The sequence below is a fragment of the Phocoena phocoena genome, chromosome 1, assembly GCF_963924675.1.
Source record: "Phocoena phocoena chromosome 1, mPhoPho1.1, whole genome shotgun sequence".
NCBI lineage: Eukaryota > Metazoa > Chordata > Mammalia > Artiodactyla > Phocoenidae > Phocoena > Phocoena phocoena.
The window spans coordinates 35365397-35377611 of NC_089219.1; the positions used below are offsets into that span (position 1 = coordinate 35365397).

The 12215-nt window shown below is 57.0% G+C and overlaps 2 protein-coding genes across 2 annotated transcripts; one reads left to right on the forward strand and one right to left on the reverse strand.

Moving 5' to 3' along the window:
* Window positions 1–567: 567 nt before the first annotated feature.
* On the forward strand, window positions 568–2406 carry TMEM125 (transmembrane protein 125). Its single transcript, XM_065895225.1, has 2 exons — window positions 568–717; window positions 958–2406. The coding sequence occupies exon 2, from the start codon at window positions 1100–1102 to the stop codon at window positions 1757–1759; it is 660 nt and encodes a 219-aa protein (XP_065751297.1). The 5' UTR covers window positions 568–717; window positions 958–1099; the 3' UTR covers window positions 1760–2406.
* Window positions 2407–10513: 8107 nt separating this feature from the next.
* Window positions 10514–10998, reverse strand: C1H1orf210 (chromosome 1 C1orf210 homolog). The gene is made up of 2 exons (XM_065897671.1): window positions 10980–10998; window positions 10514–10833 (listed from the first exon to the last, which is right to left on the reverse strand). Exons 1-2 carry the CDS (start codon window positions 10996–10998, stop codon window positions 10514–10516), a joined length of 339 nt encoding a protein of 112 aa, XP_065753743.1.
* Window positions 10999–12215: the final 1217 nt, after the last annotated feature.

Here is a 12215-nt window from a genome sequence, read left to right on the forward strand (position 1 = left end):
GGTCCCTCGTCCACATACCCACGGTGGCAGGGACTGCAGCTGGGGGTCCAGTCCAAAGCCCTCCTTCCCTTTGTACCACTTTAGAGAAATCGTGGAGGAGGATGGCATGGGAGTGCGGTGAGAGGGAGAAGAGTGGGGGAAGCAGGAAGACGGGTGAGGAAGCTGGGGGGAGGGAGGTTGAAACGCAGAAGCAGGAGGACGAGGGCAGGGAGTGGGACGGAGACATGTTTAGAGGTGACACGCACAAGGGAGGGACACAAGAGGAGGAGTGGGTTTGCGGTAAGATGATGAGCTTGGGTTGGAAGCCGTTGCATCAGAGGTACCTGTGGGACATCAAGGTGACAATTGCCTATGGGTCTTGGAGCTTGGGAGGGAGATCTGGGTTTGAGAGAGAGAGGGATTTGGGAAACAGCAGCCATGCCTGTGAGGTGGGATGGGGTGTTGGGGGTCAGATCCTGACTCGCGGAGAAGGAGTCGCAGCCCAAAGAGAGAAGATTCAGGGTCAGGCAGCTGGTTGCAGAAGGGTTAAGTCATAAGCCCCCTCCCTCCCCACAACCCTCCCCCCAGGAGCCAGCGGTGACAGCTGAGGCCATGTGAGTCGGATCCTGAATGAGGCTTTATCTCTGGGTCTCCATCCAGTCCCATCGTCCACCGTGGCACCAGCTCCCTCGGCCAGCCGGGATGGGACAGGCAACTGAGACAGCCAGAGCCAGAGAGGTCAGGGACTGGGCAGGGGGTTCCCTGGATGGGTGAGGATGCTTTGGGTGGAGGGAGCTCTCCTGAGATCTCTGGAGAGGCATTCCCAAGGGGGCAGTGCTAGGGAGGAGGTTTCCCTGGGGGGGTGTTGGTTGCAGGGGACATGGGAAGATTCCCAGGGACCATCCCCAAGGCTCCCAGGAGAGACCATAAGGGGCAGGTGGGCCAGGGAGATAGCAAGTGTGATTCTCCCCCCTGCAGGTGATGGTGACCATCCCCTGGACCGTGCGAGGAACAGGACTCTGGGCCTCTGGCCGTCGCGCAGGTAGTGGGGGCTCCAGGCCATGATCCGTACCTCTGCCCCCTGACGCGGCCCTCCGCCCTTACTCGTGCCGGATCAGCCATGTCTGAGGGAGGGGCTCGGGCCCCGCCGGGCCGGGGGCTGCCGCCGGATGTGCTGGCAGAGCAGGTGGAGCTGTGGTGGTCCCAGCAGCCGCGGCGCTCAGCGCTCTGCTTCGCCGTGGCTGTGGGCCTCGTGGCGGGCTGTGGGGCGGGCGGCGTGGCCCTGCTGTCCTCCACCAGCAGCCGCTCGGGCGAGTGGCGTCTGGCGGTGGGCACGGTGCTCTGCCTGCTGGCCCTGCTGGTCCTGGTTAAGCAGCTGATGAGCTCGGCCGTGCAGGACATGAACTGCATCCGCCAGCCCCGCCACGTGGCCCTGCTCCGCAGCGGCGGCGGGGCCGACGCCCTGGTGGTGCTGCTCAGCGGCCTGGTGCTGCTGGTCACCGGCTTGACGCTGGCGGGGCTGGCCGCCGCCCCTGCCCCCGCCCGGCCGCTGGCCGCCATGCTGTCCGTGGGCATCACCCTGGCTGCCTCAGGTGCGCTCTTGCTGCTGGGCCTGCTGCTGTATCAGGTGGCCGTGAGCGGACACTGTCCCCCTACCCGCGCGGCCGCCCCCTCCGCCCGCAGTGACCACAGTGGGAATGGCAGCGTCTTCAGCATCTCAGGACGGTTGTCCGCTGGCCAGCATCACGAGACCACGTCCAGCATCGCCAGCCTCATCTGACGGAGCCCGGGCCCTGCTTCCCGTGACCTGCCTCAGCCTCCACAGAGCCGTGCCCGGGCGCGAGTGAGGGTGTGTGCACACGCGTGTGTGCACACGCAAGGGGAGAGTGACTGCATGGGTGTCCCCAGGACTGCTCAGCCCTCTGAGTGACTGTGTGACTGTGATGAGGGGCCGATTTGCACCCACACACCCACGTCACAAGGAGGGAACTGCTTCTCCTTGGAGCTCAGGAACCGTCAGTCTGCCTGTCTGTGTCCGGGGCCTCTAGGCAGAGAAGGGTCTGGGATCCCTGAAGATCCCTGGCCCCTATCCCTAACACCCCTCAAAGGCAACTCTGCCCTGTAACACCTGTCAGGGATTTCCCCAGGAGAGGTTGCTGCCTGCCCCAGAGACTGCGCCAGTGAGCCCTTTTATCAAGGAGACTGAATGGTGATAGAGTGGACAGAACACAGGCTCCGGCATGACAGGCCTGGGCTGCAGTCCCCCGCTCTACCACTTACCAGGTGGGGGCCTTGGGCAAGTGGCTTAACCTCTCTGAGCCCCGGTTTCTTGAGCGTCACGGTCACGGTCATCAATCGTTAGGATCAAATGATATTATTTACGTATAGAAGGACCGGGCACACGGCAGATGTGCAATAAAAGTGGTGACTGGGGGCTTCCCTGGTGGCGCAGTGGTTGAGAGTCCGCCTGCCGATGCAGGGGACACGGGTTCGTGCCCCGGTCCGGGAAGATCCCACAGGCCACGGAGCGGCTGGGCCCGTGAGCCATGGCCGCGGAGCCTGCGCGTCCGGAGCCTGTGCTCCGCAACGGGAGACGCCACAACAGTGAGAGGCCCGCGTACCGCAAAAAAAAAAAAAAAAAAAAAAAAAAAAGTGGTGACTGCTATTAGTGGTATTGTCTTTATCTCACCATCTCACCAAGAGACCTTCCCTCCCCTCCCCCTCCCCTCCCCACCCCCAGCCACCCCTCCCAAAGGGAACGCATCGTGCCTACCTCAGGCTGACCCAAGGTGCCTTGAAGGTATCCTCAGCCAGACCTGTGGTCTCTCCTCATAGGTACTAGGAAGCCTGAGGGGAGACGGATGAGGGGATGCTTAGCTTCAGGAAGGTAGTGCGTCTCTGGTCCCAGGGAGAGGGTGTTGTGGGCAGGGAGGATGGTGAGTCCTCATTTGCTTATGTGCTGGTTCCAGATGAAGCCTGAAGTATTGGGGTTTTATCGCCTGGTTTCTCTGGAGGCTGCAGCTCCTAACCCCACCTCTGAAACCAGAACATCCTGTTCTGTGTCGTTGCAGCACCGGCGGACCCGCCTCTGGGTTTCCAGGCACGGGAGGGGTGTTGGACGCCCGCTTGGGGATGAGAGTACCTGCCTGCTTGGGGTCAGCCCTGGAAGGGATCTCCCTTTCTGGAGGCAGGGGCACTTCCTGTGTGACAAGGACAGAGGTCCACTGGAGGAACGCCCAAGAGCGCCAGTTACTGTTCCATCACTTGCTGCTTCACAAAATGAAGATTATAGGAAGCCCCACGGGGGGCACCGAGAGAGGCCGGGAAGCCAGACAGACGTGTTGCCTAACAGGTGTCAAATGTGGAGCTACAGAGGCTCTGACAGGAGAAGATGGCTTTCGGCTTGCCGAGATCAAGGCAGTTTCCTGGAGAAAACACTAAGCCAATGGATGAGGGAAAGGGTGTTGCCAGGCCTGGGAGGGAGAAACGTGAGCAGAGAGAATAGGGCAAGTCCAGGTGCACCGGGAATTCCGTGCACCTCAGACTCCACATATTCAAATGTGAGCCCCTCTCCTCTCTACCCTGAACTAGGTCCCCGTCTCACCCTCCACCCAGCATCCAGGTTAGAGACCTCAGGTGCCGAGGTTCCGCCTTGCTTTTGCAGGCTAGTGTGCCGACTCCCCAACACCACAGGCCTCCCTCTTTCCTCAACACACCCACGAGCCAGCCACGCTGCACCACTGTCGTGACTCCACCACGGGCGGTCCTGGCATGGGCCTGGGCACATAGTAAGGTGTGGATGGGCAGATGAAGGACTCGGCTTGGTGAGACCAACCTATAACTGGGCAGGGTAGGGAAGTTAGCCCATTGTCTGCTGTTGGCCCTGAATCTTTCCCTCCTGAGGCCCCACACTGTCTTCTCTAGAAACTCTCATTCTTCCCGGGCTCCCAAGAGGGAGCTCTCACTATCACCCAATTCCTGGGCCATTAGAGGACCACAGAATGCCTCTTCCTCCTGTTAAACAGGGATAAATCCTGTTTCTTTTCAGCTAAGACAGGGTTAGACTCTTTTACGATATTTCTTTTAAGAAACTAAAGGAAAACAGAAACACAGAAAATTGGCGGGGGGAGGGGAAGAGTTACACAGGAAAATGTCTAGATGAGCAGTTACTGTAGGCCAGGCCCGTGTCAGGCTCTCCTGGGAAGGATGCCAGATGAAGAGCATGGTTAGTGCCCACAGAGGACACTGTGGACCTATTCCAAAGGGCAGTGGAAGTCGGCATGTACACACCCAACTACAACATGAGAAGGATGGTAGGAGCTGGGTGGAGGCCCAGGTGGGGCGGAAATGCTAATACTTCCTGATTCACTAAAGCTGACCCCCACAACCTCCCACCTCCAGCTTGAGTGCTCAAAGCTGTGCACTAAACCCATCTTGGTCCCCATGGCAACCAGTCATCCACTGGCCCCTCTGCTCTCTCTCTGTCCCTCTAAAGCAGCGTATTCTGTTTTCATCTCCCATCTGGCTCAGATCCTGTGACCCATCATGTCACCCACTCCTTGACAGAGTCCTCAACAACTTAGCCCCCTGACCTTTGGTCCCACCCTCCCAGCAAAATCCCCTCCGTGGATGAACCCTCACACCGACCAGCTACGAGAGAAATCTGCACAGCCGGGCAGCCTGATGTCACCGTGATTCCCCATCACCAACCTCAACCAGGTCTGAAACTCAGCTTACCAGTTACACTGTTTCCCTGGCCAGCTGCTGCTCCCACAGCGCCCTCAAGTTCTCTCCACTCCCTTCACACCACAACATCACCCCCTCACAGCCCCCAACACTGCTCTCTGCAGACGACTTGGCCTCCCTCGCTCGCCATGAGAAAATAAGAGTCGCGGGGTGGGAAGCCTCCACCTTGCTCCTGCGAAATCACGCCTCCTTTACTCCTGTCTGTCAAACGGTCTTGTCAACCCAGCTGAGGAATTTGGACTTTGTCCTCGGGACACTGAGAAACATGGAAAGATTTTAATTAGGGGGGTACTCTGAGCAGAATAGGATTGGGGACTCGCTGGCTGCAGTGTGAAGCTGGGATTGGTCTTAGCAGAAAAAAAAAAAAAATGACCAAACAGCCCCAGAAATGCCATCTCAGCTGGCCCCTGAGGGATGAGAAGCAGTTGGTCAAGAAGGTTGGGAAGAGAACCCCAGAAAGAAGGAATCGCAGAAGGGCCCAGAGACAAAAGAATTGGTTCCTTCGAGGAACCACAGAAGGTTTGGGTGGTGGGAACATGGAGTATCAGCTGGCAAGAGGCAAGGGTGAAGCTGGGGGGATCCCTGGGCCCCTCCCAGGTTTCAGAGGCTCCCTAGCAGGTAGCACAGTTTCTTAAGGCCAAGAGGAATCCAGAGAAGGATTTTAAGGAAAGGGATGGCCTGGCCGGAATTGTATTTTAAGACAATTAGCATTCATTGGAAGGGGTAAAAATGGAGGCAGGGAAATCAGTTGGTGGATTGATGCCACCTCCAGATGCGAGACGACGCGGCTCGGACAAGGGTGGGGGTGGCTGCTGGGACAGAGTCAGACAGGACAGGTTCGATGGTTGCTCAGAAGGTGGGACCGACAGGTCTTTGTGACTAACTACCTGGAGGAGTTTTAGGATGGGACAGATGTGATGGGTCCATGACGATTGAAAGAGAAGTTGAAGACACAAGGCAGAGAAGAGGCCAGTCTTCAAGTCCCTGAGCGGGGAGGCGGGGCGGGTGGATCGAGCCCACAGTGGAGGGATTGGGCTCACAATGCTATTTTGATAGGAGAGAAGGAAGAATGTGGACAGGAAGGTCTGTGGGTTTTGTAGCAGGAAACTGACAACTACTCTCTCTGTGAGGCAGAGGCCGTTTTAAGGAGCTGCTGCCGAGAATGCCCAAGAGAACGGCGAGGTTGCTGAAGGCTTTGAGAGCCCGCGGGAGGCTGGAGAACAGGCGGGAACGGAAGCACAAGCACGGCCTGGGCAAGGGGGGCGGCGAGGGGGGCGTTCCTCCACAGCACACGGAGGGCGGGATGCAGGCCTCAGGTTGGAGTGTCACCTGCAGTGTGTTATGGTGACATGACAGGGCAGGTAAGCTGAGGATACTAGCAAGAGGGAGGCTGACATAAAGGGCCCTGTAATCTAAACTGAGGTTGGGGGAAAAGACAAGAGGAGCTGTTGGAGACGGCACAGAGAGGTCTGGATCTCCTAGAAGCTCCCACTGGGCGGCAGGCAAGGTGGAGGGAGAGAGACCTGCCACATGTTCCTCCTGGGCCACCTGGATGCTGGGTCCTGGAAGAACACGTTCCTGAAATTTCCAAATGTGTTCCAGTCCAGGCGGTCCTTCCATCATATCCAGTCACACCCCACCTGAGACCTCAGGCCCCCCTCGAGGAGCTTCCTCCGGGCCTCGGGGGACCAACACAAGCTCAGTTCTTCCACACTGACTGGGTTGCCTTCCGGACTGCTCCCCGGGACACGTAAGACTGCCCTGGGCATGGCAGAGACCGGCCCACTCTGATCCCCTCCCCAGCCAGGGATGGGACATACCACTTCTACCCTCACAGCCTGCTCTCCCAAACCTGGAACTTCCTGGCCCCCATTCACACGGGGCAGAGGGGCTCCAGCCCAGGCAGGGTGGGAACAAGTCCAGCTACCAGGAGATTCCTTCGCTGGGTCTGTTTGATCATGACTTAGAGGTGAGATGAGGGCGTTATTGCTGAGTGAAGCAGGCAAGTTGCAGTTAACATGTTTGAGCCTCAACTTCTCAGTCTATAAAATGGGATGCCTGCCCAGCAGGGAGGTTGTCAGGAAGTGCTAACACACCGGTATTATTGTTATTGTTGTCGTGATTTTTATATTCTACGGCATCAGGACTTCTAATTCAAGTCCTTTGCTGTTCTGAACTGGATCTTCTGACCTGAGTCCTGGGAAACAGAGAAGTTCAAATCCCAGCCTGGAGAGAATGAGGAGGAGGAGGCATGGCAAGCTCCTCCTTCAGGATTAAGACTGATCACCTGTCCCGGGGAGCAATTGCCCCAGTGGTGCCCATACATATATGGCTAATACTTGCAGATGCTTGCTCGGTTCTACTTTCCACGTCACTCATTCAATCCTTCTAAAACTGTGTGAGGCAAGTACTGTTATCATCCTCATTTTACTGAGAAGAAATTGGAGCGCTGAGGAGGTAAGTAACTTGCCCAAGGTCACACAGCAGGTAGATGGCAGAACTGGGATTTGAATCCAGATAGTCTGTGCTCTCAACGCAGTTTACTGCTCTGCTGGGCTTCTTCAACTTCATGTCCGTGGCTTGTGTGACCCCTGTCTTTGGCCTCCACACAAGGACCGTGGATGTGGCCTTACTCTGGGGGCAGCAGGATGAGGCAGCCAGGAAGCTAGGCTGTCCTCTGCAGTCAGGTCTGGGTTGGGGCTCCCTGGGAAGAGAAGGTGATACCAGCTGCTGAGGGGTAAGGACAGGGTGCAGGGCCGGGGGCAGAGACGGGCTGGGATCAGGGTCTGAAGCCAGAGGAGGGCAGACCAGAGGGAGGCCTCCCAGCAGTTCCAGCATCCCCGGGCCTTTGAACCTGTGGACCCAGGTTGTGCTCCCTCTTCGTGCCTGGGGCCAGGCATGCGGAGCTCAGTGGGAACCATTCCTCAGGGGAATCCAGCAGGGCCGCTCTCAGGGTCCACGTTTCCTGCCACCCACAGCTGGTTCTGAGAGGAAGCCTTCCCTGCCAACCCTTCTTGGTGCTGGGCTCAGAAAAGTGACTTCTAATCTGGGGTTGGGCCCTTACCTCCTCCTGGATCCCTCAGAGGTTCTGGCTCAAGTCCCCTAGAAGATGTGAAAATGGGGACGGCCGAGCTCTTTCCTAGCCCCGAACTTCAGGCAGGGCAGCCCCTCCAGGTGGACCTTGGGAACGCATGAGGGCAGGGGACAGACCCACCTGGGTTCCCAGCAGCTCCTCCCCCAGAGGCCAGGACACGCTCTGCTACTCAGCCTCCTCTGCAGGCTCTCGGGCTGGGGCCCACGCAGGGCCCTCCCGGGCCTGCGAGGAGGTCAGCTGTCTCGGGACTGAGGAACAATGGCTGGGGCTGGGCTCCCCTCCTCCCTGGCGGCTTCTCGCCAAGCTCTCCTGCCACGCGCTCCTCTGCAGTCGAACCCTCTTCTGCCAGTGTTTCCCTGCTCAGACCTCAGCGCCTCCACTACCCCGGCCCCTCCCTGGTGATCTCATTCACTCCCAGGGACTCAGGGAACCTACTGCCAATGAGTCCCAAGCCCACATCTACAGACCAGCCTTCGCCCTGTGAATCCAGCTGCCCCAGGCATCTCTCCCCTGGAAATCCCGTGTCTGGCATTGAACCCTCAATCCCCCAAAACCTGCTCTTCCTCAAGTGCCCAGCCAGCCGGTCAGAAACCAGGGTGGCTTCGTTGACTCCCTACTCCCCACGTCCAGCAGCCGAAAGTTCTGTCAACCACCCCTGCCATGCGCCCCCATCCCTTCCAGATGTGACCCTGCCTCTGTCACACCTCTGGAATCTCTCTGTTCCCTGTACCACACCTTCGTCATGTCTGGGTCTCTCCCCTGCAATCCATCCCCACGCACGGCATCCCCCTCTTCAGCTTCATCACTGGCGCGGGCACCCTGGACCCTACACTGCAACCCTCCTGGACCCCCTGCCTTTTCCTCAAGAACCCCTCTATGTTAGTCAGCCATCCCTTTCTTTCTCCACTGGCTCTTTCCTCAGAGGCTAACACTGCATCCGGTGGACACATGTGAGTGGCTGCCTGGTTCCCGACGACTTCCCCGTTTCTGGCTGGGACTGACCTGGAACAAACAGGTGGGCTCCCCAAATCACAAGTGGACTACAGGAGCCTGCCCCCACTGGTCAGAACTGGTTGCATCAGTAGTAGATACTTTTTTTTTTTTTTTTTTTTGGCTTTGTTGGGTCTTTGTTGCTGTGCGTGGGTTTGTCTCTGGTTGCGGTGCATGGGCTTCTCATTGCGGTGGCCTCTCTTGTGAAGCACGGGCTCCAGGCATGCGGGCTTCAGCAGCCGTGGCACGGAGGCTCAGTAGTTGTGGCGCACAGGCTTAGCTGCCCCGCGGCATGTGGGATCTTCCCGGACCAAGGCTCGAACTTGTGTCCCCTGCATTGGCAGGTGGATTCTCAACCACTGCGCCACCAGGGAAGCCCCACAGTAGTAGATACTTGACTCAAGCTGGACCAATCAGATTCAAGCACCTGAATACTTGAGACCCAGAATCAAGAGTTTGGCAGTCCCAGGCATGGAGCCTCATAAGTGCCGATAAATGACAAAGCACTAGAGGTCCCATGCCTGACCTCAGGCAGCTGGGACCACCTGCTTCCTGCCCTCCTGAGTCATCTGTCCCTTTAATTCACCCCCAAAACTCCTTTCCATTGCTTGCAACCAAAGAAGCTTAACTCAAGTCTCTGCCATCTTGAAACTGCCTCCCTTGCCCCAAAATCCCCCACAGCAACCATGAGTCTGTCCTTCTCTCTGCCAAGGTTCTTGATAAAGTCTTCCACAGTAAACTCCACGCCCTCACCTTTCATCCACTCACCTGTCAGCCCACGGGAATTCTACAAAGTCAACAAATATTTATTTAGCATCTTCCGTGTGAGAGACTCTGAGGACACAGAACAAGGCGCAGACTGTGGCCTCAGAGAATTCACAGTCTAGCCCGGTAAGGGGTTAGCGCAAATTGTAATAAAGACTAAATTTAAACGTGGTAAGAGACTGGCAGGGAAACTCACAGGTGTTATGGAAGGGAGGGGCTCCGGGAAGGTGTCCCAGGGAGGGGATGTCCGAGCACTGTCATGCCTTTGAGTGACAGGGACATGTTTATGCACAAGTTTCGGTTCAGGAAAATAAAAAATGAGTGACTTCTTCCTATTTTTATTTAAAATGAAAATAGATTTATTAGTATCTGTGAAAAACATAATATATTATAACTATTTAGATTACCACTTGATTGATAGGAAAAAAATCTCCCTGAGAAACTTGGCACAATGATTTTCACCTGGGCACATGTGAAATGCTGGCAGGTAGGCAGCCCACATGGGGTCTACTGGCCAGGGATTCTCATCACTGTCATAAAGGACTTGGGAGAAGAGAAGGGCAGGGAGACAAGGGAAGAATGTGAGCAAAGGTCCATGGAGAAGCAGCATGGTAGGTGGGGGAGGAATAACAAATAATTGGTTAAGCAGGGAGTAAAGTCGGGAAAGGCAGGAAAGGAAGCCAAAGGCTGACAGAGACCTGATTTCACAGCCAGGGCCTTGGTAGGCTTTATCCCAAGAACAGGAGGGAGCCATTGAGGGTTACTGAGCAAGAGAGGGTGTTTCACTTTGGTGGCTAGTGTCAAGGAAGGGGGGATTGATCTACCCCTGCTCCGCCCTTAAGCCCTAGCCACCAAGTCCCTGAGGCTTGTGGTTCCCACAAAGTATCTGCTGTCCTTAAGCTGTCGGGCACAGGGGTGGGGGGGTCTGAAGATGAGGGCTCAGAGGGAGAAGTGGTCCCTACTGGCCTCCGTCCCCAGCCCACCAACCCCAGGGTGAATGTAATTGTCCTCGATGAAACCATCATCATCATCTTCACCCACCTCGGGGCAGACCCCTTTCACTGTCCCAGACAGCGGGCGGTGCTGGTAGCTGGCACGGTATTTGCGGCAGAGGTGGCATTTGGCAGCAAGTGCGATGAGGAGAGAAAGGACCACAGCCCCCAGCACGACCCCTACCAGCACAGGCCATGCCCGGGCCCCGCTGCCCAGTCCAGGGGATACGGCCGATGCTGTGGGGAGCTCTGAGGGCTCCACAGTGGCTGCAGAGAAAGGGAAAGTGTTAGGGATGGGGCCCCCGACTGGCTCCCTGGGGAAACTGAGAGGAGTGGGGCAAGTTCCTCCCCGCAACCTCAGCATCTAAGGGGTACCCAATCCCCTCCTCAGCCTCCCTCCCACTGTCACTCACTTTGGTTTGCCTCACTCATTGAGGGGCCGGAAGACACTGGTGAGCCTCAGCCTCTGCCAGAAGAGCCCTGGCTCTAAGGAGACTCCCAGATGCCAGGCAGCCCCAGGGCACAGAGTCCTGGAACATACACACACGTTTGGATGTCAGGGATGGCCACAGGGCGCATGTTCCAGGCCACACTCACAGCTGTGTGAGGGCGCTGCACAAACTCCGGAGACTGGACAATTGACCATAACCAGTTGCCCGCAGGAGAAAAACAAGCCGAGCCACGGGAATTGGCTGTTTGTAAGGGAACACCCGGAAGCGGCTGGAAAAATAACTCAATGCTGGAATTTACTGAGCACAACTCGTGATTCAGTCACCAGGCAACGTGCTTATAGAACCTTGTAATGAGGGCATAAACATTATCCCCACTCTCCAGGTGAGGACTCTGAGGCCCAGAAAGGTGAATTAACTCAGCCAAAGTCCCAGGACTTGAACCCAGGTCTCTGATGCCAGGGCCCAGACCCAGGCTGCTCCCCTGCTTGGTAAGCTGAGGATGGTAGGTGGGGCAGAGGCAGTCCTGGCTTCCAGAGGTTGGGCAACAGCAACTGCTGGGAGCTAATGGGCAAAGTGGAGACCACGCACGGAGGACGGTGCTGGGCTCCACCCAGGACAGGAAGCTCCAGACACAGCCTGGCCCCTCTGCTCCTGAGTCAGAAGCCCTGCGTCCACACCCACCACCGCTACCCTCAGCCCTTCAGGCACATTCCTTGTCCTTTCACCTCTGCCTCAGTGGGTGGTGAGCTGTATTCTAGGAGTAGCCAAATGTAAATCAACTGGATCAGGAAAATATCTGGCTGAGAATCACTAGGGGCTGGGAAGGATCTAGAGGAGGAAGAGCATCTGGGCCAGAGGAGTGTCTGATTCTGGGGAGCACCTACAGGAAGAGCATCTGGGTTACAGAAGTACCTGGAGGAGGAACAGCTGGGGCTGGAGGTATCTGAATCAGAGGAGGACCTGGGAGGGGTGTCCAGGCTAGGAAAGCACCTAAGAGAGAAGCACCTAGTTTAGGGGAGTACCCGGCCATACTCTTTAATATCAATACTGTAATGATGCCCTCGCTCCTCAACTCCACATTGCCACCAAGCCCCATGAGTTCTTGCTCTCAATATCCCTAGAATGCCTATGCCCCTCCTCTGCACCCCGCCGCCACTGCCCCAGTCCAAGCCACCTTCATCTTGTACCTCAACTCTT

Excerpts from the sequence above, each read along its gene's own strand:
- TMEM125 (XM_065895225.1), top strand. The coding sequence starts at position 1,100 with ATGTCTGAGGGAGGGGCTCGGGCCCCGCCGGGCCGGGGGCTGCCGCCG.